General features: G+C 38.1%; 1 protein-coding gene across 6 annotated transcripts in view; it reads right to left on the reverse strand.

Moving 5' to 3' along the window:
* The window catches only part of pard3bb (par-3 family cell polarity regulator beta b), a 227686-nt gene extending 199928 nt beyond the window's left edge, over positions 1-27758 (reverse strand). The window contains exons 1-3 of one of the 6 annotated variants that reach the window (XM_042425837.1): positions 27348-27758; positions 26408-26635; positions 12599-12700 (exon numbers count right to left, since the gene is read on the reverse strand). In XM_042425837.1, coding sequence (XP_042281771.1) covers positions 12599-12700; positions 26408-26524 — 219 coding nt within the window. In that variant the 5' untranslated portion in view covers positions 26525-26635; positions 27348-27758. Of the gene's footprint in view, positions 1-12598; positions 12701-19095; positions 19363-26407; positions 26636-26885 lie in introns of those variants that run through there. The other 5 variants (XM_042425835.1, XM_042425836.1, XM_042425838.1 and 2 more) reach the window with 5 other exon arrangements.
* Between the last annotated feature and the right edge of the window lie 231 nt (positions 27759-27989).

Genomic DNA, 27989 nt, shown 5'->3' on the forward strand with positions numbered 1-27989 from the left:
CTCTCAATCAACTGATACTGTATTTCATTACAGCCAATGAAATTATTTAGTTGCACTCAATGACTTATACTGTGAAATAATACAGGCCAAATAGGCTAACCCAACAATTCACACCCTTCAAAGCTACACCCCAAAGGAACATATACGCCACCACTCCTTATGCATGTATATGTGCACATACACACATCCACGCACACACCTACACACCAGGATACTCAGTAAATGAAACCAGTGCAACGTGTGAAAGCAATAAGCAGCACTGCTTTTTTTGGTGGAAGGTCAATATTATTCTCACCAGTTGGCCGCTTCATATGGGGAGGCTGAGAGGGCAAAGGTGACTAGAAAACTGTTAGTATGACATGACCACATGCTTTTTTTTTAAAGGGGGTGTGGGGATGGGGGGGCATATGTGAGAAACATATGAGAGTGTGTGTTTGTCCTTTCTGTTCATTCACTTAACCTTTGAAAGCTGACATCATACTATAAAAAGAAAATATGTCTGAACCCGGTTGCCATGAAAGATCATTTGATAAATAGCCTATGATTAGGACAAGGTGGAAAAACAGAACAAAGGGTATAGAGGAAAAATACTATTGTGCCATTTCTTCTCAATAGTCCCAATTCAACTGTACATATTTTAAAAGCTTGGTAAACTAAATGCAGGGACAAATAAACTTTGGGACAAACATGCCCATGCATAAAATGGAAGTATTCTTTTCTTTTCTTTCCCTCCAAACTGAATTTTAGATTTTTTTATTCAGTTTCAGGCTAGTGGTCAGATTCAAGGTCTAATACAAACACTCATTCCATTACCGCACACATAGGGGACCTGCAAGTGATTGACATGTTTCTTCATTGGTTAAAATAATCTAACCTATAATCTATAATCATAGCAAAGTAAATGCACAGGGCCAAGTAGAACATCAACAGAGAATACACTCCCACATAGAAAAGCTTAATTAGACGAATTGAGTCCGGGGTCAAGCCCAGTCAACCCTGGGAGCTAGCGATAACAGAGCAGCAACTCAAGACAAAATCAAGTGAGGGATAAACTCTCAGTGGTATATGAAGACATGCATACAGAAGTGTGCACACTAAAGACAGATACTGAAATGCCAACTATTTGGTTTATTACTTAAAGCAAAAGATTCCACATAAATAAAGAATTAACACTGCTAGAGCCTGCAAGTATTTATCTAAACAAAACTAAGATTAAACAATAATATGACTGTTATTGGGCTAGGAATTGAAATATACAAAAAAAATATGAACTGAAAATTGTACAGCACAGGCAAAAAAAAATGCCAGCAAGACTTGCAGATACTGCTGAAGCTACAAAATGAATACTTAACACAATGCTAATATGATTATTAAGCTCAACCCATGGGTGCAAGGTGAACAATGAGATTTGTTGGATGCCTGTCTGCTTAGTTTATGTGTCAGGTTTGTGTTAAATTGCCTAGGATTAAAATGTCATGGTTAAATGTGGTCTGTGTCAGAGGCCACCCACACAAATATCAGCTTCTCAATATGTCTGTATGTTGTTCTAATCCTTTTCAAGTCTCATTGTTTTCATCTGGGTCATGGTTCAATTAATGTTGATGCGTTAACCAGCAAAAACACACACAGTGATGCTGTAAGCATCTTATCAACTACCTTAATGGACAAGTACGTAACTTACAGCACATGCTGCATAAGAATCCAATCAAATTCTGCCTATCTGTCTGGTGTCTATTGTCTTCATTATCTTGTCCTAGCAGAATAAGCTGCCATGAATAATCACATTGAAACTGCATCATCTTCACTAATCAATGCTTTAAACATCGCTCTGTGTTATGCTAATATTTTCATGTAAGTGTTATGTATGTCATCTTGAACGTCCAGGCTGAAGCTGGTGCTATTCACGCAATGTTAGGAAGTTTCTGTCCGCACGTACACACTGCACAGACGTCATGTACATATCATTCATTTTGAAAACTGTAGAGGAGGATTATGGGGCATTATGCATAATAACCCTTCCAACAGGGTCATAATTGCCTCATTCCGACTGGTTTGTGTTTTGCTCCTCAAAATGACAGAGCTAAGCTGGTGAGAAGGGGGAAAGAAAAGAGATAGAAACGAAAAGGACAGGAAAAGAGAAAAAGAGGGAAGATGTGTAGAGGAAAGAAGTTACAATGCAAAATGAGGAAAAACTGTTTTTGTAATACTTGTTTACTCTGCATTTGCGGTACTTTTGGTACTTTTACTACTATTAGTGTGGGTGAGGGGGAAAGTAAAGAGTGGCTGTTGGGTTTATGCTTGCTTCATGTCCTTTCCTTGTATTTCTCCATCCCCCAGCCATACTTGCTTGCCAGTATTTATTCTACCAATCTATTCATCTCCAGTAAGTTTATGCTCACCCAGTCGCTTTCCTCCTGTCATTCAATCGATGTTTTAACATTTATTATACATACATGTCTGACAAAATTGTAAAAATACTGGTCATTCTGTTTTCTTTGTGTGATGCACTTACATGTTGGTCTTTCAAAGGCCTTTTCTACAGACTGTAGTTACAGCACCAAACTGAGGTAAATCATTTCTTCAATTGTTATACCTACTGATGTTACTGCCACGCTTCTCTTACGGTGTTCCCACAGAACTCAAAGCAAATTTTCGCCTTGTGTCACTCACACGGGTTTGACCACTTGAGTGTTTGTGTTTATTTGCCACAAACAGCCAAAAAAACAACTGTAGGTTAGCTGTAAACTAGCTAGCAACAGAAGCATCGAGCATTTATGTGTGTTTGTGTTCAATTCAACTGAACTCAGTTAGTTCTTTCTGTTATTTCCTTCCTGTCTCTGTACATTTATGAAGCAGATTCATAATACCCTCAAGTTGATAAACTTTCAACTTGCACGGACGTGTCTTGGTGTCAATTCGGCTGCCCCTTGGTGCGTCTGATCGCATCTTTACATTGACTTTGTATGTTATCGCTTTCTGTCTGAATACACAGCTAAAGACAGTGAAAAGAAACTAAATTCTCCATGCCTTCCAAGCACCATTCCCAATTCAAACCCTTATACTTTCTTCTCCTTTACTCCTTTCTTTCATTAAACTCTCTGGTTCTTGTAATTTCCAGTATCATGCCCTCCTCTGTTGTTCCCCCTTTTATTCACAACAGTCCACACCTGATGTAAGTTACTAAAGGCTAATTATGCACAGACAACTGATCAATATATAAACCATGCAAACCAAAGAATTTGAAATTTTGAAGATTTTTAATTTTCAACATTTTTCCACATATTATGCTATCAACAATTTGCATAGAACTACTTTCTCCTGTACTAGTCTGTCACCATGAAGGATCAGTCCGATCCAGTCCAACCCTACAGGCTACAGCCAATAGATACACATAAGCATACGTACATATAGAAACAAGACAATAGCACACGAAACATAAAATTAATTGTCTATAGTGCTTTACAAATAAAACAAAAACTGCATTTGAACTTAAAAAGCCACACATTATTTTCCTTATACAAAGTTAAACTAAAATGATCTGTAATGATGAATGTCTGAACGATTATACTGCAGCTCCATTGTAAATGCTTTTAAGAGTTCACACAATCAGTGATGACAGAAATTAATCTGCACATACATTCACTCGGCCAAATTATTTTTGCAAGTGTTTTATATGTCTATGTATGTGCACGTCTAAATAAATTGTGCAGCAGCCCGACATTATCATTTCTCATTCATACTTGCTAAATGAACAGTTTTGTAAGCCCTTAATTGATTCATTTGTATCAAGAACTATCGCGGCTCGCAAATACAGTATAGTATTAATATGTGTGCATGCTATAAGTTACAAAGGCAGTGCTTAGACAGAGAGAGAGAAATAAATTAGCAAGTTTTACAAATCTGCATCTGTTAGCAGCAGCAGCTTGTGTTATTTACCACCAATCAGCAGAGTTTGCATGTTCATAGCTGTGGAAAACTGTAGAATTACAGAGCACAGAAGGGAGGGAAGGGCCTGGTGAGAACGGGGAACCTGCTCTGAATAATCTCCTCATTAACAGAGATTTGGCTACTTTGTTAATGATTCTAGTACTGTAGTGACCTTTTGTTTTTTTTAATCATTATGGTTTAACTAGCAGACAAATCATTTCAAAGTTGGATTAGAGTTGTTAGGAGGAAAAGAGATTTTTTTTTAATAAAATAAAAAAATATAGATTGTCAGATATAGATCTTAGACCCTTGATTTAAAAAGTTTTGATTTAAAATCTAGCCTAGAAACTCAAATTAGGAAAAACCAGTTAAAGACATATGACAATCGAGATGACATAAACTTTATTAAGACATAAACAAAGCCTTAACACAAGTAATATTTCACTTCCTCAGACTCACACTTCCTGTTTCTCTTGGACTTGCAGTGCATCCCGACCCAAATAACACGTCAAGTATTGATGTAAACAACTTATATGCATTATTTATATTTCAGTTAAATGTGTAGTTTAATTACTATGAAGCTTATTTAATATTTATATTTTAGCTAACATTATTCATTTTGTTCTAAAGCTTAATTATCACTTAGCAAGAAAGCTATCACTTGTTTATTGGTAACGTTGCCCTCTAGTGGACAGAACTTAAAACAACCACGTTAACAGTGCCACGAGCAATTCTTCTTACGCCAGTATATACAGTGTATAGGTACATATTAATAATGAGCTAAATTTGAGCACTACAAGTTTGAATATAATTTGAATATTAAGAATAATAAGGAATGAAATTCGAATTGGATCATAGAGAAAGACTGACAGCACTGTCTGACAGACAAAAAATAAGACAGTTAATGCAAGGGTCGAAATGACTGCATTGTTTAAATATTACTGAAAGTGAGAGATGAAATGTTTGTCTACTCTAGCAAACGATTTTGGCTGACTGGAAATTAACACATACACACGTCGGTGAAAATACACACACACACAAATACACACACACAGTATACTCCCCACTGAGTTGGCTTGAATCCACCAACTGTCCATCTTACTGCCTCCAAGTCACATTGTTTAAGGTAGTTTCATCTTACCAACCAGACAGACAGTATAATCGCCAGACATGCTTCAAGTTTGATCAATTCAAAGTGTATTTTAACAGGATTTACAAGGCCATTTACAAACCATTTTCCAGAAAATGACACTCTGATGCCATTGTAGGCCTATATTGAACTAAATTTCTCTGAGGAGGTGTCCGCTGGATAACCCCAGGAACACAGGAGATCTCACAAACACTTCTTTCTTCTGATATCCATGCTAGGTTTCTGTGCTAACATAATAAAATAATCTGTGACAGGGTTATTCAAGTTCAGGCACTGTACAGTACAGAGTAAATTATCACAACGGCTGAGAAAAGGGACACGGTGCATATAACTGCTGCCTGGGTGTTTTCCAAGTTGCAGCTTTATGCCCATAAAATTTACATGACATCTGGACTAATGTTTATCATAGGGCAAGTGGGATACTCTAAAACAAAAAGGATACTATGTTCTGTATAAGCCAAACCATCTATATACACAGAAACACACCACTGAAAATGCACCACTGATGATCCAATTTTTCCTTTCCTCGTACAGATGCCTCAACCCAAGGTATTTACAGCGTCGTGATCCAATACCATTGCTGTCTTTTTTTTGCATTGTACTGCACTGTATTCCTCACTGCATGGAACTCATTTGGATCATTTTTATGTCAGGTAAAATGAGGACAGGGATTGCTGTGGCACTAAAAACGAAGTCAGCGGCCTGAATGAATGTAACTGTATTTAATGTGAATCAGTCAAGCCATTTGGTAACTCTAGACTCAAGGCTGTAATCATTTTCAAAGGAGAATCTACTAAATACTCTCTGGTTCACACAGGTTGATACTTAAATTTGGCCAGTTAGTAGTTATTAATTGAAAAGTGTTATTAATATCTGATACCCTGAATAAAATATTAGTAAAACTCCATATCAGGCATTTCAATTGCATCGAATATTACAGCCTCCACACTGACTATAAAATGTGAATTAACATTTTTCTAGAAAAGTTTCAACAAAAACTGAACATGAAGGTAGGATTTACTTCAGGGCTGCTGTATTAAACTGCATTAGTTCACATGTACTCAATAAACTGACAACTGTGTGTTTCTTTTGGAGATGTGTCTAAAACCACAGTAAAAATGTGTATCATCTGTTATAAATATTGATACTATGGGAGAGGGCCAACAGAAAAATGCCTTTGAAGGAAGCTTCCTAAATTCACTCATCAAAAATATAATAATTTTGCCAGACCTGGAACCAGTAGGAAGTCCTTTTAGAGGCTAATAGTAACTACAGCTGAATAAAGATGGAGTATACAGAATATAACATCTGTGCATATGTGTGTCCAGCTGATAATAGGCTAAATAATGACTGGTACAATTAGTCATGATATAATAGAAATAGAAAGCCACTGTACTCCATGGCTAACCTGTGTTCCATTAGCCTTTCTGCATAGAGGGTTTCAGTAAATATTTTATCCAGGATTACGTTATTGGATCATATATAGATGATAATGTGTTATTCCTTTACAAATGTGTTGTCCAGACTAATATTTTCAAGCAAATTGTATTCAAAAACTGACAACATGAACATTATGTAATCAAATAGATAGCCTATAATATATCTTCAAATCAGATATAACAGGGTTTCCGCCAGTGTATTGCAAGCTTCTTTTTTTTAAAATGTATTTTAAGATGTACTTCTAAACTAAAATGTGTTATACAAGTAGCTTAGTGCCTTTAAGAAAGAGCTCAGTGCATAGCGAGTGTGCAGATGAGAGAAAGCGTGTGTGACGGTGAGACTGCGGCGACCAGAGCAGAGAATATGAAGTTAGCAGTATTAGCTGTGAACATTGCACTGTGTGTACAGTTTAGGCTATTTGTCAGTGAATACGTGCTACAATTCCACTGTGTGTACAGCTCTTTTAAAACACACATACGCATATCTTGCATACTAATATGCTCATAGAATGTGTTGTGTGTATCGGTGAACAAATAAATAGTGAGGTACAGTAAATGGATGCTTGCTGTGATCATGTGTGTGCATGCTTAAAATAAAAGAATACTTATGTTTAACACACTGATGTGTACAAATGGAGGCATGCTGTGTGTGTGTGTGTGTTTGAACAAGTATATGCAATATTAATGTCCCTGAACTAACGGCAATATCATACAAGGCAACTGTATTTCACCATCCCTGGTCTCTGTAAGAGTGTTTCTGTAATACCTACAATGTGTGAAAAATACATTAGGAATTACACTTCCAGCTACATTGAAAATGCTGATGGGAATCCGTATTTCCTGCTTACTTTTCATTTTCTTTGACATAACACTGCGAGTGGGCTTGAAAACAACATGCAAGGGAGACATTAGGGTAAATGAGAAAAAAAACTATGGTGGGGGTGAGGGTGGGGTGTGGGTGGTGGTGTCGGTGGAGGTCTAAAGGTGAACTTGCACACCACGCGTATAAAAGAAGTTACCCCACATCATTTTTCAGCTGCTATGGTTGTACCATATGTTTCTTTTTCATGTGGAAGTGGGTTTAAAGGTGCAGTGTGTAGAATTTAGTGGCATCTAGCAGAAAGGACTTGGCAGAAATGGAATATAATATTCATAAGTATGTTTTAATTAGTATATAAATCACTTGAAAATAAGAATCATTGTGTTTTCATTATCTTAGAATGAGCCCTTTATATCTACATAGAGTGCAGGTCCCCTTCCACAGAGCCTGCCATGTTGCACTGCCATGTTTCTACAGTAGCCCAGAACGGACAAACCAAACACCGGCTCTAGGGAGGGTTTGTGTTTTTTGCAAGTTTTGCGGGCCACCGTAGGTTCTCCTAGACGCTTGGAAGGGGAAGGGGAGGGGGAGGGGAGGGCTATTCAGTTGGTTGCAATCTGCAACCTCACTGCTAGATGCCACTAAATCTTACACATTGGTCCTTTAAAGGATAGGTTCATACCGGCCATTAAAAGATCCCTTCCAAATGCGCTTACAATGTAAATGATGGGGGACAAAATCCACAGTCGTTGTTTTATGTAAAAATGTATTTAAACGTTTATCTGAAACTAATATGTAATGGAACAATACTGTTGTTTTAAGACAGACTCAAATTGTGAACCTATCCTTTAAGGTTCACTGAACTAGATTTCTTTGAACAAGGTGTATTTTTACTGCTTGTTCAATTCTAAAATACAAAATTTGACCAAAAGAAAAAATGGACTAAAGGTGTGACTGACAGTTCATTAATAACTGGCACCCAACAACTCCCAACCAATTTTTAAAGGGGCATCTTTTACCATGCTGTGTTATGGAAAAGCACTTGCACTGCACGGACATCACAAGCTCTGATCTTGTATTTTAGCCCACAAAGCCCCAAACACATTTCCAATTCTCTCACTCAGATCCAATTATCATCTGGTGTAGACCTGTTAGGAAAAATAAAGTGGACTAACAGTTTTCCTAAGATTTCAGTCTTTGAGTTAAGCTAAGCTAAGCTAAACATGTCATTACTGTTCTGGGCCTTACAGAGATGACGGGTAAGATGACAGACAAGTGTGCTGCCCACAATACATGTGTTCTTTTAACATGCTGTGTTTCTGTGCTTTTGTACGCTGTAGTACCTTGAGGTGTTTGGAATGAATGTTAGTGCTACAGATGTTTTGTTGCACACTGTTATATTGTCTATACTATTGTTATTTTGTACGGCATTTTTCCATCCAAGATAGACAGAAATATAGAGATACTATATACAGAGATATATACAAATTTCCTCTCAGTTGTGACATTAATACCACCTAAAATGTTCACAAATTAGAGCTCTCTCTCAAATAAATCACTATATTTCAACCATGGATTTATAAAACTGTATTTTTGACCTCTGTCTACAGCAGACCTCAAAAATCTTTTTTGTGTTTTTTTTTTTGTGCATGTGTGTGTGTGCGTGTGTGGTTTTAAAGCTAAACCCAGGCAGTCTGGGTCTCCCTACAGTAAAACACTCATCTGGGATTAGGAGCCATTTATTCATCTCAGTTCAGTAATACTATGAGAGCCTCGCTTCAGAATCCAATGAATATTTCACACTTTCATTTCATATGCAATCTCTGGTGCTCAAGAGTGTGTAATGCTGGGTATCATTCTGTACGGTTTATTTCTGTGTGTGTGTGTGTGTATGTGTGTGTCTCACTATATGTGTTTTTGGGGGAATTATTTCATAGCACTTTATTTGATCTCAGTATTGAAATGTATATTTTGTGGTATGCATGTGCTTAAATGTTTTGATTTTATACCGCAAAAGGTATGTTTTGTATGTTCAAAGGACATGAACCAAAACCATTATGAGCCCTTTGTTAGTCAATGTGAGATGAGGAAGTTCAGCGGATAGTTGGGGGAAGAAATGTAAAGCAGTTGTCACACTGTACAGATACAGTATGTATCTTTAGGGATCTCTCTCACACACATTGATTTGCAATGACTATGTCTCCAGCCTCGATATAGAAACCTGCTAAACCAGCTTTAACTTTCAACCAACTATTCAAATGACTTGACGCTTATCTAGTCCTCTAGCCAAACTAATACACTGCTCCTTTTTTTTGACATCAAATCATTAGTACAATGCTTCTTCAGTCCTGTTCACAATGACAGGGAAGTACACAGGTGTCAGCCTCACCATCAGAAGAACTATACCAAACTATAGTAGAGCTGAAACTATTGTGATAATCAATTAATCGTTTAAGTAGTTTCTGAAGTGCAAAATCCAACAGTTGTATTGTTTGAGCTTCTTAATGTAAAAATTTGCTGCTTTTCTTGTCTTGACATTACAGTAAACTGAATATTTTGGACTGGTGATCAGGTCACACAAAAAAGCACATTGACTATTTTCTGATGTTGGCTGAATGTTCCATTGATGAATCAATGAAATAATAAAGAAAATAATCGTTAGATGCACCCTTCAACTACAGAAAGGTCCCAGTTAAAGCTGCACTAAATTTTTTTTATATTTGTAATAAATCAAATGAATATACTGCATGTAATGTAAATGGGGTCACTCGTAGCTGCAGGTCAAGGTTGCTCGAGCAGGCTGCAGTTCCCCTGAGCTCTACTGAGACTTTGAGCTCATTATTTTAGTTGTACAGCCTGCAAGTTGTTTAGTTCAATTTCACCACTCTCATCAGCCTTGTTCCTGGCCACAGCAGGCAGATGTTTTCAGCGAAAAATCTCTAATAAACCCATATTACTCTATCTACCCAACACCAAAAGGCAGACAGACAAAGTTAGTAACTAGCAAGAGAACATAGCAGGGCATTAAGAGGCAGATATTTCCATCAGTCTCCGTAGAGACCAAACCAAACTGAAGTGGCTAAACAAAACACTTACAATATATTTTTTAACACAGATGCATAGCATGTACTACTGTCTGCATACGGATCCCTTAAATTTGTTTTTTTAAAGAATTGTGACAAAGATACTTACTGAATGGGGCATTTTACAGTTGGTGGACAAACTATATAATGGTGACAGTTTCTGAATGACCATAAATCTAGTTTAGCATTTCTGTATTGCAATTTCTTGGTTCTTATTGACTGGCATATACACCAAAAAGCTAATATCAGCCACTAGCTTGAATAGCATCAGTACAAACCAAGACCGGGAATCCCTCATATTAGTACATTTGGTTTTGGCCTGTATAACCAAACATCATATACAATCTTTTTTTTCCAACTAGAGATTTGTGGCTGTAAAAATGATGTAGTAGTAGTTCTCTATGCTATGCTACACTGACTGACCCTGGGAGGGACTCCATACTGTAAGACCACCACATAAAAAAGCAAAAATGACAAAAACAAGATCATAGTGGCATAGAGCGAGTTACAGTAGTCTACAGCAGGACCAGTGCATGCTGTTCTTTGAATCTCTACAAAACTATGGCAACAGCCACTCACAATAGTAATTGTAGGTCAGTTGCTAGTCTCCTGACTCTGTTATTGCCGCTGTCACTGAGTCATATGGCCGCTGGGCTGCAGCTGCGGTGTTTCATGCAACCCCTCCCACACTTTGAGACTTGAGAGCTCATCAGGGAAACTCATCCAGCAGAGAGAAAAATTTAGGCTATCTAACATATATACATATATATAATGATATAAAAATATAATGTGGGAATATTATTTCTTTACTGTAAAGATGGCCCTCATTAGTCACATTTCTAATGCAAGATTATAAACATTTTCCATTTTGCTGTAGCTGGTCTCCTGCTAATATCATGTTTAAAAGATCCCAATACTTTGAAGCATATGACTGATTATTTTGACATGAATAGAGCAGGCTTGGGTCCTGGCTAGAGTGAGAGGGAAAGATCATTTCACTTGTTCCCCAAAAGGTTCTTACAGCCCTGAGAGAAACTGTCAACTAATGCAACTTTGTTCTTAATTGGTTCAGGGAATCTCCAACAAATCCTGGAGTATTTATACATCCTTAAAGGGATACAGTATAAGCCAGGGACAGAGAAATACACTGTGCGTACATTACACTTTCTAGCCAGTAGGTTCTTCAACTTTTTCAGGCTGTGACCTAAATGAAAAATTCAGTTCACCATAGGATACAGGCTCATTAAAACATGTTGATACTGTTTTAATGTGCAGATCCACCAAGAGAAGGCTCAAGATTCATTTAAGGTCCTAAGCCGTGGTTCAAAAAGCCCATAATCTAGGCCATTTATCACATTCTAATAATGCCAGAGTCTATGAGAGAGTATGAAAAAAACCTTGACTTTCCAAAGGGGAAAATGAAAGATGACACATTCCTCAGGGGAAAAATAAGAAAAATGGGGAATATATGGATTAAGTTTGCAACGTCTCTAAAAGTGAATTGCTAATGACACTGCTTAATGCTTAAGGCAAGTTAAAACCTTTTCCCTTTGAATTTTGCTTGTGAGGCAATATTCTATCTAAGGGAGTGGCTTACAGGCCACTGCAGTTCAATACTCTATTGTGTGAACAGAGTCACACACGCACACGAAATGCAAGGCACAGATACCCACTCAAACATTGTACCAGTATATATATCCTTGTGCACATACACAGTGTTATGTGAGTAATTAATAGGTATAAATCAAAAGGATTATACGCATTATATGAGAGGCATCAAAAGGATTCAAGAAATAAAGAGGGTTGACTTAAACACAGTGATTTTTTAGCTCTCTGTAGAGAACAGGATCTGCATGGCACTCCTTTCTCTTCTTTGTGGACTATCTTGCTGCATATTTGGTTAGTCACATGCATGTTTGTGTATTCTTCTTAGTAGTGGTCACGCAGGAAACAGGCCATTTTAATTAAAGGCTATTAAAGTCTAACCTCACATATGTTAGTGAGCATGTTTACATGGTCGTTTGTGGTCAGCTTTAAGTCACATAAAACAACAAAACTCCTTGTTGACTTTGTTTTATACTTAAGAAAGTAAAATTAAAAGAAAGTAAAAATATCCCTTTAATCACAAAACCAGAACAAAAGCAGGAGCAGGAACAAAGCAACAGATACAAGTTCTTACCTTGTCCTTGTCTTCTACCAGATCACTGAGTATATCATCAGGGTCCAAAATTCCCCCATCACAGTATTCAACATGGTGAGTCCGAACCAGGAAGTCCCCTTCCTACAGCACAAAACAAAAAACAATGTGAAGAGAACGACATACTATCACTGCGGACCCCTCTCCCCACTTTATTTATATACACCTACCACATCTCTAAGTCTATTTCTTTACATGGTGACTGCTAATGTAAAATGTCTAGACCACACATTATCATCTGATTAAATCAAGCCAGAAATACATAAGCTTCAATAGTACATTTTAAAAAATGTAATTTATGAAACTGAAAATGTGAAAATATAATTCTCTATCATTTTCTACCATATGAAAATTACAATTGAAAAAATATTTGTGCACCCCAACAGAATTTTTAATGACCTGTTTTAACTCAAATTCAGTTTCCAGATACTTTTTCCTGAAACACAGGCACTGGAAAACAATAATTCATTACTTTCCATATTAACTGTTGATATGGAAAGGTTAGTAATTCATTGTTGATGGTGTAACTAATTAATAGTCAATATTAACATTTTAGTAAATTTCAGTAATAAGGACAATGTTCAGACTGGTGGAAGCCTCAAACCTCCCCTCACCAACGTGACTTCTGTTCACTTTTTAGTCTTTTCACCTTTATAAATCTTGTATGTTAAAATTGACAAACAGTAAGGCATCTTACTTGCTCAGTCTGACGCATTCTTTGATGTAAAACAAAATACTGGATATGGGTATAATACATCAAACGCAAACAATGGAGAGAGGCAGTTTAATCTGGCAGCAGGTGCAGAGGCAGCGCAGGTGAAGGATAGTTTAGAAAATCTCTGATGGTTTGAATGTTTTGCACTTTTATTTACACCTACTGTACTACACGGTAAACAAAAGATCAAAAACCCTCTTTTCAAAGTGCTATAATTAATTGGGTTTTGATTTAATATACAGGATAATTAAAATCTTGAATTGAAATCTTGATTTTTCTTTTCTTCAACATTATCATATAGAACAATAACAGGATGAAACCAAAGCTCACAGCAACCATAATGGCTTTCTCTACTGATCACCTGCCTGCTCCTCATTTACATAGAACCAATCACAATGTTTGTTTACACTAACTTCCAGGTAGAAAACTCCTGCCTCACATATATACAATTTAATGGCATGGAGCAAACAGGGGCGAGGAACAACCGAGATATACTCTCAACTGTAGAGAAAATGGTTAGGTCTTGTTGTGTATGGGGTTGCCGGGTAACGAGAAAGAGTGAAGAAGGGTTCAGGTTTTTCAGTGTGTGTGTGAGAGTGTGCATTTGTAACTTGTCCCACAGTCTCAGAGTTTAATCCACTCGGTAAAGACTCCGTTTTGTTTTCCCCCCAACCCTGAATCAGTTCAGTTCAATCCAGTTTCACAAATATAAAAAGAAAGACAACTCAAAATACCACTCCAGGTTTTACTGATCCCCACAAAACAAAGCAACACAGTACATAAAATAAAATAAGCACAGCAGAAACATCAGAAAGGTCAGACCATAACTATTAAACGTTACAGTTTTACAGCTGAAGATGACAACAGAAATAAACAAGTCTTCTGATTTTACATATCTGCGCAATTCAAATCAACCGCCAGTTGTCTACCCGGAAGTGACTGTCGCTGTTAAGCACAACGTCACAGTGATTCGGTCTGTGCTCAGCTCCCCCCTCTCCACTCCACCCACCTCTGCCCTCTCTACCGTTTCTTTCCTCTTCACATCTTCCACATCTTTCCCTAGGTACAGATTACAACTCCAGCCCTTTCTCTCTCATTCCTCGCTCCCCTTTCTCCGCTGTGTTGGGTCCGTGATTAATGACACCGACACTGCACCGGACAGCTGACTACATAGAGCTGCTTGTTGAACAACATATTGAGACAACACACAGGCACACACACACAGGTACATATATAAAAGCACACATATCCTAAGGAAATGTACGAGTCAAAATGTTACAGGGTGGTGCTCTATTAAGGCACTGTTTCAGGGTCAAGTGCTTGTCAATGCTTTTCAAAAAACTGCCATCAGTGGAAACCAGGAGAGTGAGATAGAGCGAGGCCATCTGTGTCTATCTGTCCATCTGGATATCACTGCAAGTCTCAATGTCAACACCAGTTCCTACACAAAACATTGCTTGTGTCAATAAATTACTTACTTCCATTTTTTAAATTATTTTATAGTGTGAAATAGTTGTTTTTTTTATTAATTTATGCATGAGATATGGTTAAAGATATGTCTGCCTTTCTGATGTGTTTTAGTTACAACAACTCAAACAAACAGCAGCAGAAGTTCATTTAGTTTTCAATACCCAAGTGTGATTTACTATCCAGATATTTTGAAGCTGATTGGCTTAGTGGTGTCTCATAGGAGCACTAGTCATGTGATTACACAGTCAAAAGCTTGGACACACTTTCTCATTCAAGGAAATGAGAGGGTGCGTCCAAGCTTTTGACTAGTACTGTATCTGACCTTATTCTTTCACACAGAAGACATTTTAAAATACATCTAGTAAGTATGGCTTGGGGTAAGTATGATGACATACTGTATGTTCAGCAGAAACTCTGTTTACATAATACTTCATTGGAGTAATATGCTGCCTGTGTAACTGATCTTGACTTTGGTCATTCTTCACTGTCATCTGGTACCAGCTGATACATGCAAGTATCTTACAAACATTGTTGTGTTTGCTTACTAAAATAAAGGCATTTATCCCATGTAAAATATGACCTGTGTTCTAAAAGAAACATCTATTTTTTTTCTGTTGTGTCACCAAACAAGAGATTTCAATGGATTTCAACCAAAACTGTTACACAAGACTTTGACACTGTGGCTGTTTACACTGCGCAAATTGTCTCTCTCTGTCTCCCTCCCTTCCTGCTGGAATTCATTGTGTGACTACGTTGTAACACTGGCTTGGCTCACACCCAGGCCAGATGTATGAGAGAGAGAGAGAGAGAGAGAGAGAGAGAGAGACTTTCAAACAATGTGTTTGCATTGTTTCATTTAGTTTATTTTCCTTGAGCACTATCAGTCAGGATTCTGGGCTATATTAAATCTGGGACAAGACATGTGAATGTTTTTATGATTACTAGGGAAAATTTCAGAGCCAAAGTTTTAAGGAAATTATTGTGTATGTTTTGTAACCTTGGCTATGCACTCAGTTTCACTGAGCCCAGTGTTTGTAAAACCACTTGGGCTTCAGAATGGGCTCCACTAGTTTTTAAGTTTTGTATATAATGGTTTAAAGGATGGGTTCACAATTTTTAAGCCCAAATGAACACTGAAACCGCTTTTTCTTGCCATAATCATTCCTCCTGTTCATACTGACCATTAGAAGATCCCTGCATAACGCACTTACGATGTAAGTGAAGGGGGACAAAATCCACAGTCCTCCGTCTATGCGAAAATGGTCAGACTGAGCAACAATGTATTTAAAAGTTTATCTGAAGCTAATATCAAGCCTCAGCCGTCCAAATTAGTCAAATCAAGTAGATATCATTCAATGTCTTTTTAGTGCCAAAGTCCGTCTTTTTGTTACTATACTTCCACCGAAGCTCAACCGGGAAAAACTGTCCAAGGAAACAAAAAGAGGGAATTTGGTGCTAAAAAATACTGTAAATGTGACAGATATCCACTTGATATGACTAAATCAGGTTCACTGTCTCTCCTCTGCTCCGCTGCGTGCAGCACGCGTACACGGAGGGCTCAGCTCTGCCGCAGTGAACCACAGACATCATAATATGAAGCTATTTATTCATTAAATTTAAAGAAAATACGCTATATTGTGACATGTATCATTATCAGGACATAAAACTACCTATATCGGGATATGAGATTTTGGCCCTTATTCCACATGAAACATGATAAACCTCACTATTCCTTACATTCTTTTTACATAACAAGACTAAAGAGAGGCATCAAGTGTTGAGATTTTCATAGGTTCGCTTATAGTCCACGATTACATTCCAGTGCAGCATGAGCTCACAGGTACCAGCATAACTTCTGCTATGCAAACAAAGCCTACTCTGGTCATCATGTCCACATTAATCCTCCCAAGGGAGCCCTGGGGCAAAAGTGAGCTTTAGGTCCCTACTGAACCCAAGTACAACACACACAACATGTCCCTTATTATTTCAGTTAATATTGTGCTTTAGTAGTGCATACTCACAAACAAATTAGCAATTCATCTAATTAAACCATATGACACACAGTAAACCTGGAGCTTTTAAGGACCCTGAGGATCTGGAGCCTCGGGGGATTTGCCCGCTTTGCATGGTTAGTAATCTAGCACTCTCTACAGTTTAATGTTTTATTGGGCTGTACTGCTGTATATCACAAACTACTGTATCTAAGCCAGAATGCCTTCTTGGTTTTCTTCTTGTATTTTCTGCAGCACCATCACATTAATTATTTTTAATCAATAACCGTACTAGTCATTTATCAAGCAAAAACACAACAATTCGCAGGTCACACCACACAAATCACAAGGACTGAGGTGCTTGCTTTTCTCCATTTTATATAAATATAATTTGAACACTTTAAGGATTTGGCTGTTGGTCAGACTGAACAAGCAATTTTTTCTCTGAAACCTGTGACAGGCATATTTTCAATACGATTTTAGAGCTGCAGCAATTAGCTGATTAATTAATTAGCTGATCAACAGAAAATGAATCAGCAACTACTTTGATAATCAAATAATCATTTCAGTCATTTTTTTAAGCAAAGATTTCAAACATTTATTGGTTTTAACTTCTCGAATGTGAGGATTTGGATCTTTTCTGGGTCAAATATAATAGTAAACTGCATATATTTTAAATATGAACTTTTTATCAGACAAAACAATCCATCTTTTAATCAAGAAAATAATCAGCAGATTAATTAATAAAGTAAATAATTGTCGATTGCAACCCTAAAAATTTTCTAATGAAAATAAATGAATAATTTACCAATAAAAATGATCATAGATTAATGAATCATAAAGAATACAGCCAGTTGCAATACTGCTTTCTGTGACCAGTAGAATTTAAAACTAGACTAGACTATCCATTTAACTGCCAGATAACGGCACCTCCCTATGAGCACAACTTCCTGGAACACACTGGAAAATCACATCACTACTGTCTGACTATTTGACCACTCAGCCAGGACACAAGACTCACAATCAATATGTTTTAATTGCATCAGTGGGAAAAAATAGCAGGAAATGTTTCAATATAAAGTTTTTGCACAAACACCAACATCCGACAATGTCATTGCTTAGGCCTGCTGTTGTTTTTAGGTCAACAACCCCCTCTTCATTTTTGTTACAGTGAGGAAGCCATACAGCTAAAAACACAAGAGATAAAGAGGTAGAGAGATAAGAGCTGTGAGTACACTAATCTTATCTGAAATTGAGGAGGAGTGAGTGGATTTTGTTGCATATTTCTTGTGAACTACAGAAATCCTGTACCTCTGAGTCTCAGATATTGGAGAATTAGAGATAAGAGCTGTAAACACACAGATCTAATTTGAAAATCAGGGGGATTAGCACTTAATACAGTGTTTTGCCTGATACTATTACAGATAATTTTGGGCGGTTTTTGGTATTTGACTCTGAGGAATCTAAAAACGATTATCAGGTTGTAGTGAAATCCCACCACAGTTACACCATTATGTAGATCATTCTGTTTTTTATCAGGTATGTGTTATCCCCCCCCCCCCCCCCCCACCATCCCCCAATTCTTTATCTCCAGTTACAGTGAACCTTTGTAGTCTGTCAGTTGACGCAAAGGTTTGGTATGTATGCTGTTGTTAAAAGTGAAGGCAGTGCAAAGAGGAGGATTTACAAAGCAAAACTGTGGTCCAGGGTTCACTTTAAGCAAACTCCTGCTCTCCACACAAAATGTGAAAGGCATCCACTCGACAAACGTACGGCTGAACGCTACAATAATTTGAATCTGAGGCGGCTTACATCACAATTCCAATAGAAAAAGAAAACTAGATTTACAATGTTTGGGTCCTAGAGGGGTCTGGAATAATCACAATATAGTCGAGCAGGTCAGGTATGTCAAGTATGCAGTATTAACACCGGAGCCGTTCTAAGCTGTCTTAACTAACACAGTTGTATAGAGACAGCGAGCACTGTTGCAGCACCCGAAACTATGGAAAAATAGTTGGGTCCGTTGACCCATCTCATGACCCGGTTGTGACAAAGCTTGTGAAAAGCAAAGCAAGGAAATTGCTGGTGGAAATGTCATTGTATCCCTTACTCACAATGTTAACATTTCATCAGAAACTCCACATTTCAGCTATACTCAAGGTAAATGGTAAATGGACTGCACTTACATATCACCTTTCTAGTCTTCCGACCACTCAAAGTACTTTTACACTACAGGCCACATTCACCCACTCGCACACATATTCATATGCTGATGGCAGAGGCTGCCATGCAAGGTGCCAAACCTGCTGATCAGGAGGATCTAATCATTCACACGGCAATTACGGGTTCAGTATCTTGTCCAAGGAGTAGCCAGGAATCGAACTGGACTGGAGGAGCCGGGAATCAACGCCCTCTACCTCCTGAGCCACAGCCGCCCTCAAGATGATTCTTCGCTCCTCTAATTAGGCAAATTTCGGTGTATTCTGAATGTTCAATATCATATTTTAGGAGCATCTTAACTACTAGATAGGATTCATAAAAACTGAGGTGTTCATGATCTGCTTACAAGTGCATTCATCCTTAGATAATAATGGTCTGGCAGTGGAAAACAACCTTTCCTAACTTGGAGAATAGAATAGAATAGAATGGAATGGAATGGAACTGAACAGAACAGAACAGAACAGAACGGAACGGAACAGAACAGACGTCGAGCTCGATCAACACATTCCTGCAGTGTCTCTGCAGAGAAGGCGGCACGCGTCTCCTCCCTGCCCCTCCCTCTCAGAAACGATTGCCTGCCTGTGCTCTGGCATGGGGCCAGAATGTTTTACAATTTTATCAGCTTGTTTGGCCACGCCTCATCAGCTTTCCTCCTCTGGCTAATGAAACTGCAGCGCACACCCACATAGGCGGGAACCCTTTTATACACATCCTCCTTACAATCTACTGTACGTGCAAATGTAATAAATACACCTGAATAGACACACCATTAGCCCATAAAAGCAAGGCGAGTTTGTTTCTTTACTTGTGGCCATATTTGGACCACACACTTCAATCACCAGTACTGTGTTATAGAGTCTATAATATACATGTAGTTCATACATATTTGAAAAAGGCAAGTCAACAACCTTTCACAGTTTGATACTCCACAGAATACAGCCTACTTCTTAGCAGAGACTAAAGCTGAAATCACATAAACAGGCATCCATAAACACACAGCTGCACGCGTTTCTATTTGGCCAAAGGTAATTAAGATGTCTGTCAAGGCTGATGACTTCCTGACAACTCCCCAGGAAAACAGCCTCCGCTTTCCTTCCACCCCCTCCTTTTTCTCCGGCCACTTCGCCTCGCTATCTCAGCTATCGCCCTTTTACATTCATCATCTTTGTTCTTATTTCATCAAAAGGTTTATTCATTTCCTCCCTGCTGCCTCTCTACAATAACCTTGTGTATTACGGTTCTATTTTTTCTTTGATGCTACTTTCATTCTCCTTTTTCCCCCCCCTAACACAATTTACACTTAGCCTCCATGTTCATCCATCAAGAGTGATAGCTCTATATTTCTGCTTCTTGGTTTTATAACAAATAATTATACATTATGGTGCACTGAGTGCGGCACTTAGCTATCTCATGTAAGAGAGGTGGATGACAACTTCATTATTGTCACACTAACTGAGTGACAAGTGACTGACAAAGACACACTTCTCACTTCGACAGTACACCATGGACCCTCGGGTTGACATATATTATAGGGATGTCAGAGGATCAAGGTGTACTTCAGTAGATTGGTACTGGCTATATTGAATACTGAGCCCTGAAATTCCATTTCTTTCTGTACTTTATTCCATCGTGATGCCAGTTGTTTTATACTTTGTGCAGTAAATGGATATAGAGTGTGACAATTGTCTTAGTCTGTTTATGTTGTTTGTATTTATTGTTGTAACAATAATTATGCTGATGCAGGTTATTTGGTAATGCAGAGCTATGCGATTGTCACAGATAGCTTACATAAAATGCACTGTGCGCACTGTTTTAGGGCAACTTATCTTAAAGGGACTCAGTATTATAAGATAATATTACATATCAAATGACTCAGATCAGGCTAAGGCACAAAAAATATGAACCAATAACATGGCAATAAGGGTATATTCCTTGTGTTTCTATCCATCTTGAGGCCTTCGTTTTGAGTTCTGACTCGAATAAGTTATCTCCACTAAACTATGTCTTCACAACTAAGAATCAGTCAAAAACAGGTTAGCCAAACTCAAGACTGTGTACATTAATTAGTGAAATGAAAGCTAAGTCACTGAAAAGAGCTTAGAAGATGGTTTTCAATAGAAAAGTAGAACAAAAAGTCTGGTGTCTCCTACATACAAACACATCAGCGCTCTGCTATCACCTGTCACGTTCTAATCTCTTTTGTCTCTCCTATCCCCCTTTCGGTTCCATACTGAACAACACAAAAGGGTATACAAATTCTGATAATTAGGCTGTGATGATGTTAAACTTAAAGAAAAAAAAAAAGCAATGCAACTAAAACACAAAACAAATCCTCTTTGAAATGTAACTTAAGACCAAACCTCAAGGATCCCCAGCTCTTTTCAAGATAACTAAAAAAAAGTAGCTTTAATACTTATTCTAAGCGTTAGCTCCTCTTAAGCACAGCTGTGGGAACTGGTAACAAAGCAGCTGATAAATGGGACTGCTGGTGACAGTTAGCTACAGTGGATGCGTGCGAAAAAATGTTTTCGAACAAGCAAAATACTCTCTTAAGTAGGATGAAGCAGATAAAGAAGGAATGGAGGAAGGGGTACAGGGAGAGACAGGCAGAAAGCGGTCTCTGTGACAATTTAAAAACATGATTTCCTTAGCACTGGGAGGGATTAGGAAGTGGACTGCTTTACAACGCACACACACTCACATATCCTAGCTTTCTAAACACATTAACAGCCATAATTACCCAGCTACAACAGATTAGTGTTGAAGGGAAATGACTGAGTGATGGAAAGAGAGCAAAGGAAGCATGGAAAAATACACAGAGAGAAACAAATACCGAGAAGAGGGGATGAGATGTAGCAATTAAGGAAACTATTCCCTATCTCATGGAGGAGGAATGACAGGAGGAGGAGGAAAAATGCAAGGAGGAGGCAGTCAAAGGAGGAGAAAAGAGAGTATGAAAAGGAGGAACGCAAACAAAAGGAGAATATTTAAAATGGCAAACAGCAAACAAGGAGAACAGAAAGAGGTCAAAACTATCAAAAAGTAGGAAGAATGACAGACGAAGGGGAAGTAAAAAGTGAAATTACAAAAAGGGGAATGTGAGGGTAGTGAGAGGAGGAGAGATTGTGAAGTGCTGACAAAGCTATGGGAGAGAGTAAGCAGAGAGAAAGAAAACAAGAGGAAGAAGAGAAGAGAAAGAAGAAGAGGAGGCCAAAACACACACACTGTGCATGTGCTTAACAAGGCATTTCATTCACACAGACAGGAAACTAAGCATTTAAACACTCGGAGACCTAATCAATAAAGCAGGGTGGTGCATCATTACACTTCAAAGCTGCAGGAAAACACACCTGGAGCACTCACTCTGTGTCTCAGTGAACATTAATAACACCTGAAATGTGTCTGTTCTCATGTTAGGCCAGAGATAAAGTACACTGCAACATGGCGTGTATTAAATTGTCATTTTTCAAGTCGAGCTGAAGTTAAAATTATTTTTTTGCAAGGAAATCAGTATGGTGTTTGTTCTGATTTGTGAAAATTGTAATTAGTTAGCCTAGTTTGCTGTTTTGACTTGGATGTGTCCTCCCAAATGTGTGCTAGTGGATGATAGCCACCACTATCAGCACTCGTTGAGGTAATTCAGAAAACTGACACCATCATATAGTTTGTGCCCAAAAGACCACTGATAAGTTGATTTTTCAACTGTAAAATCTCTATACTCTGTATGTATCTTGGTCACAATAAAACAAAGACACACATCTAAGGGATCCATATCAGAACTGTTTGTGTTATGTGTAAAAAAAAAAATAAAAAAATACTATCAGCTATCACGTTTCGATTTAGATTCTTGGTGTCAGATTTGATTCAGAATTGATTCTTGAGGCAAAACCGGTTCTCAGTTAAATGAAAAGAAAAGGGGGCACTATTTTTACTCTCTTATTCCGGTATACTGTGTGCCAAACCATTCACTGGTGTCCTTAGTCCACTGGAATGTAATATAAAACATAACAGACAGTTAACATAATCTTGATGAAGATCACTGTCAGCGGAGAAAAGTATGCAAGCATGCACATCTTTTTTCATTTTAAAAAGTTAACTGCATTCATTTGGAAGCATCTTACAGCCTTCTGCCTGTATGAGAATAATGAAACCTAGCCTGCTAGCTGACGTTAGCGGTGTTTGGTTGTTCATTCAACAAGCTAAGCTGCGGGACAAGACGTGTGCTCATGTTTGCAAGTTATCATCAAGTTTTGATGATGTGGACACAGGTTATTGTTTCATTCACTACTATTTTTAAAGGAAGAAGGTATCCTGCCTCATATTGCACTTTTATTTACCAATTGATTATTGAATATTTGATATATTTTATGGTTTTATTCAAACATTGGACATCTTGAATGTTGTTTTCATTTAACACCATGGGCAAACGTTCCTTGTTTTAAGTGTTTTACTGAATAAATGGAAAGCCAAGTTTTTTTTTGCTGATCCAATCCATGAATTCAAAACCACGATATGATCCGAACCGTGTGTTTTGTGATCCTTTGCATCCCTACTGTATACACCTAGGATCTCGTGCTGTTAGTTTAAGTTTAGACACTTTTAAATGTAGACTATTCATCTCAGCTTCTAGGCGGAACAGGGTTATCTCACAAAAGAAGAATAAAGGGTAAAGGAGGAAGTGTTCAAAGAGAAGCAGGGTACAAATGAAAGGGAAGCAAGGGCTGTGTGGAAGGTGAAGAGGAGATGTACTTGTGAGAAGAAAAGGATGATAAATAGGATGAAGGGGGGGGGGCATAACACACAGAAGCACTGAGTGGGGAGGGGTGATATATGGGTAGATGAAAGCAGATTAAGAGGCAAAAAAGGTAGAGAGAGCAAGAAAATGAAGAGGGTAGGAAAAAAGGAGTGCATCTCCAAGTGCCGTCTCTGTATCTGTCTCACAGAAATACGAACACACACGGCTTCAACATCTCTCTCTCTCTCTCAATCACAACTGAGGCCATCTATCTACAGGACTGGTGTGCTCTTTGAATAATGGAGCCAATATGAAGTGAGTCACTGAGAAGATTTGGTCGTCTGATGGGGGTCACGGGGTTCCTGCCCCGAGAGCAGCACAGGGAATCAACAGCAGTCACAAAGGAATCACAAGAGGGAGTCATTTGCATTTTACACTCACAACTAAAGTGGAAACGAGTCACGCCAGCTCCTGTCTGGACCATCACAATTCATATCAGATATGCTTTTTAATTTTTTATACAGCAATTATGGAGAACTGGACCTCTATGGCTTTGTCTAATTTCCCAAGACTTTGGGATGTGGAAATCACATGGACCTTTTATGATATAAAAATGACAGAGCTTTCAATAATTCTTCTATGGCTTCGGGGAAAAACCTCAAATGTTATGAAAGTGCTGTTTCATAAAAACTTATCTCGCCTCTTTTACAAGTCTTTCAGGAGTTCATGAAAATCTGAACACATTATTACAAAACTTCTGACAATGAATAATGTAGCTAACCGGTGGCTCAAATGTCAAAGAGCCTCAAAAAGAGAGAGATAAAATTACTTTTTACATTTTTTTGTTGATACTCTTGAGCTAGTTGGACTACTTAGCATAAATTAACATGAAATGTTATTCCGCACTTACGGTGTTACCTCTTAGAAAGTTTAACAAATGAGCAGCAACTACATGAAAAAACCATCCATCATAACAGCCTCTTAAGGTGACGTACAAGGTGACCACATTTTTAGAGTGTCAGTGGAAAGTTACTTACAGCCGGATAAGAAAAGCCATTACCAGAGCTCGGTGTATTTTAAATTACCACGAAAAACACATCCATGGAAGCAAGCATCAAAAACCGCGATGTACACATTCAAAGCAAGTATTATTTTGTAACAGACATCCAGTATTGTACTAGTTCCGGCTCGTAAAATGTCGAAATGTCCTAGCTGGATACATTAAAAAATGTGTGCGTTTATTCAAAAACAGGCATCTTTGGGAAAGCTGTATTCAAACATCAGGCTAATATGCTGCATGTGTCTAGAGCTGCGACAATTAGTCAATAAATCGATTAGTTGAACAACAGAAAATTAATCTGCAACTATTTTGATAATCAAATAATCGTGTTAGTAATTTTTCTAAGCAAAATAACCAAATATTCAGTCGTCGCAGGCTCTCAAATTTGAGAGCCAGCAAGCTTTTCTGTGTCATATATGTAAATTGAATATCTTTGAATTTTGGACTGTTGATCAGACAAAAAGAGACATTTGAAGACATTGCCTTTAAGCTTGAGAAATTACAACGGGCATTTTCTCTGTTGTCTGACATTTTATAGACAAAAAGATTAATCAATTAGTCGAGAAAATTATCAGCAGATTAATCAATAATGAAAATAATAGTAAGCTGCAGCCCTACACTGATGGAAAGTGACTACGTACATTTACTCAAGTACTGTATTTAAGTACAATTTTGAGGTATTTGGATTTTACTTGAGTATTTACATTTTACTGCTTTATACTTCCACTCCACTACATTTTGGAGGGAAATTTTGTACTTTCTACTCCACTACATTTATTTGACAGCTTTAGTTACTTTTCAGATAAAGATTTGACACAATGGATAATATGATAAGCTTATAAAAACACATTGTTAAAGATGAAACCAGTGGTTTCCAACCTTTTTGGCTTTTGATTTTCTTACAAAAAGCAGTGTGTAGTCGGGGTCACATTTCAGATGTCTATAAGTTGTTAACAGCTCCACCAAATAGTGATTTTTCCTTCTAAACTTGTCACATGGTTTCATTTCAGTAAATGTTCAAATGATCTAACATTTCACCGGAAATCAAAGATTAGAGAAAAAGTCCAAAAACTGAAAACAGATTTATGTATCAGAACTTTGTTTTTTCTTCTTTCTTCTCTCATTAATCATCTCACGACCCCTCAGATTTATCTGGTGACCCTTTGGATGGGCCCGACCCCTAGGTTGGGAACCACTGGACTAAACTAGCTAACTGTATATAAAGTAGTTGAAACTAGCTCCACCTGCAGCAGCTACAACAGTAACCTGCTGCTTACACACTGATGCTTCAGTGTTAATAATCTAATGATGTCATATATAATAATATATCAGTCAGAGGGATGAAATGAGTATCTTTAATACTTTAAGTACATTTTGCTGCTAATACTTTTACTTAAGTAGGATTTTCATGCAGGACATTTACTTGAAATGGAGTATTTTTACATTGCTGTATTGGTACTTTTACTTAAGTAAAGGATCTGAATACTTCTTCCACTACTGCAGTACTGTATGTCTCTATTGTGTTGGGGAAAGTATATGCATTTTGGAGCCTAACTGTGATTGCTCAGTAGCTGCTGGTAGATGTCAAACTGAACGGTACCTGTTCCAGCAGTTTTCTGTATCTCTGCGTGGCTTGCTGGATGAGGTCCCTCACAGTCCACCCTTCCTTACAGGGCACAACCACACCTGTCTGCCCAAATGTCACCGTCACCTTCATTATAGAGCTTTTCACTTCATCCAAGACGCAGACGTTCTGGTTGTAGGTGATGAACAACTGCAGCAGCGATGCAGAGATGCTCCAGGTTGTAGAATGGGCCTCTGAAAAGTCCTGATGAAGGCCCAAATAGAGAAGGAGGGAAAGAAATAATGGGAGAAAAAGGACTTAGGACTTAAAGTGAGTGGCTTGAGAGTGAAATCCAAAGAAAATTCACATCCTTCAAATGTCACACAGCTTGTCAAAGTGGTCCACAGTCAAAAGTGATGCTTAACAAGACAGTGAGATGTGTTTACTGTCTGTTTACCAACTTTTCACAGCCACAACTTGAGGTGATAAATAGTACAGCCAGCTATAATATTACTTTCTCAAACTGCGGTCATCAGGGTTTCCTTTCTCATCCCTTCACATCTCCTCTTTGTAGCATCCAACAAGTGTTGATATTCTCCAGTCGGTCCATGCATGTGTTGTTCACTTGTTTATAGACACGTTAAAAGCAGCCCAGCCTTTTTATGACGGATTTGAGTGCGCTGCTGGTAAACGAAACAAGTCTGTGTCCTGTCATGTCTCACTGTGAGTTAGTTATGTGCTGAACTTCAGCTGACACAAGGCTAAAGCTGTCTGTCAGCTAGCTGCACTTGGCTAAAAGTGATTAGCTTGACAACGTTACTGTAAGATAACAAGCCGAGGATGAAAGCATTCAGTTTGCAACACCGTATTAGAAAACCCCCTCACTTTGTCCACCACACCTGTGTTAAGTTACTGCTAGTTCTCACAAGTGAGGCAAGTCTATAAAAAACTTCCTAAGCTAGCTAACGTTAGCCACCTTAGCTGAACTTTGGAGGGAGGTGATGCAGTCGCTCGGGCATCATTCCGCAAGTTTTCCCTCTCGGAAGTTTCCTTTTTTCCAAGCGGTCAGTAGCATCCACTTCATCATCGACAGCCACGGTAAGTAAAACGTAGCCGTCTTTTCACATTCAGGTCAAACTGGGAACGAAGTGAAGCTGTAAACAGACCACTGCACTGTCTGTATGTGTGCGTGTGTGTTGTTGGGAAAAGTTTTGAGATTCCTCCACTGCCGTCCGCTCCTGGCCAGCTCCTCCTGACCAGCTCCTCCACCGCTGGTTGCTGTCACTTTTCTTAAAGAGAAAGTGCTCCCATTACTGCCAGAGTGGAAGAAATAACCTGGAATAAGTTTTATATCCCTAACAAAGTCAGAAAGGTTCATTTCAAAACTTTATATGAGATGTATGCAGTGAATTGTATAATCTCCGGATGGACATGATAATGAAACAAACAACTATCCATTTATTCCTCTTGGTCTGATTTTCTCATGTTTTCGATACCACTAATGTTACTCACTGTTTTAAACTTGAAGAACTCCCCACAGATGCATTAATACATATACAAATACTCTGCTTGGAACAATAATGTGTATCTGATATGGTTTTTCCACAAAAATAAGTTT

The sequence above is a fragment of the Thunnus maccoyii genome, chromosome 11 (assembly GCF_910596095.1).
Source record: "Thunnus maccoyii chromosome 11, fThuMac1.1, whole genome shotgun sequence".
Taxonomy (NCBI): Eukaryota; Metazoa; Chordata; class Actinopteri; order Scombriformes; family Scombridae; genus Thunnus; species Thunnus maccoyii.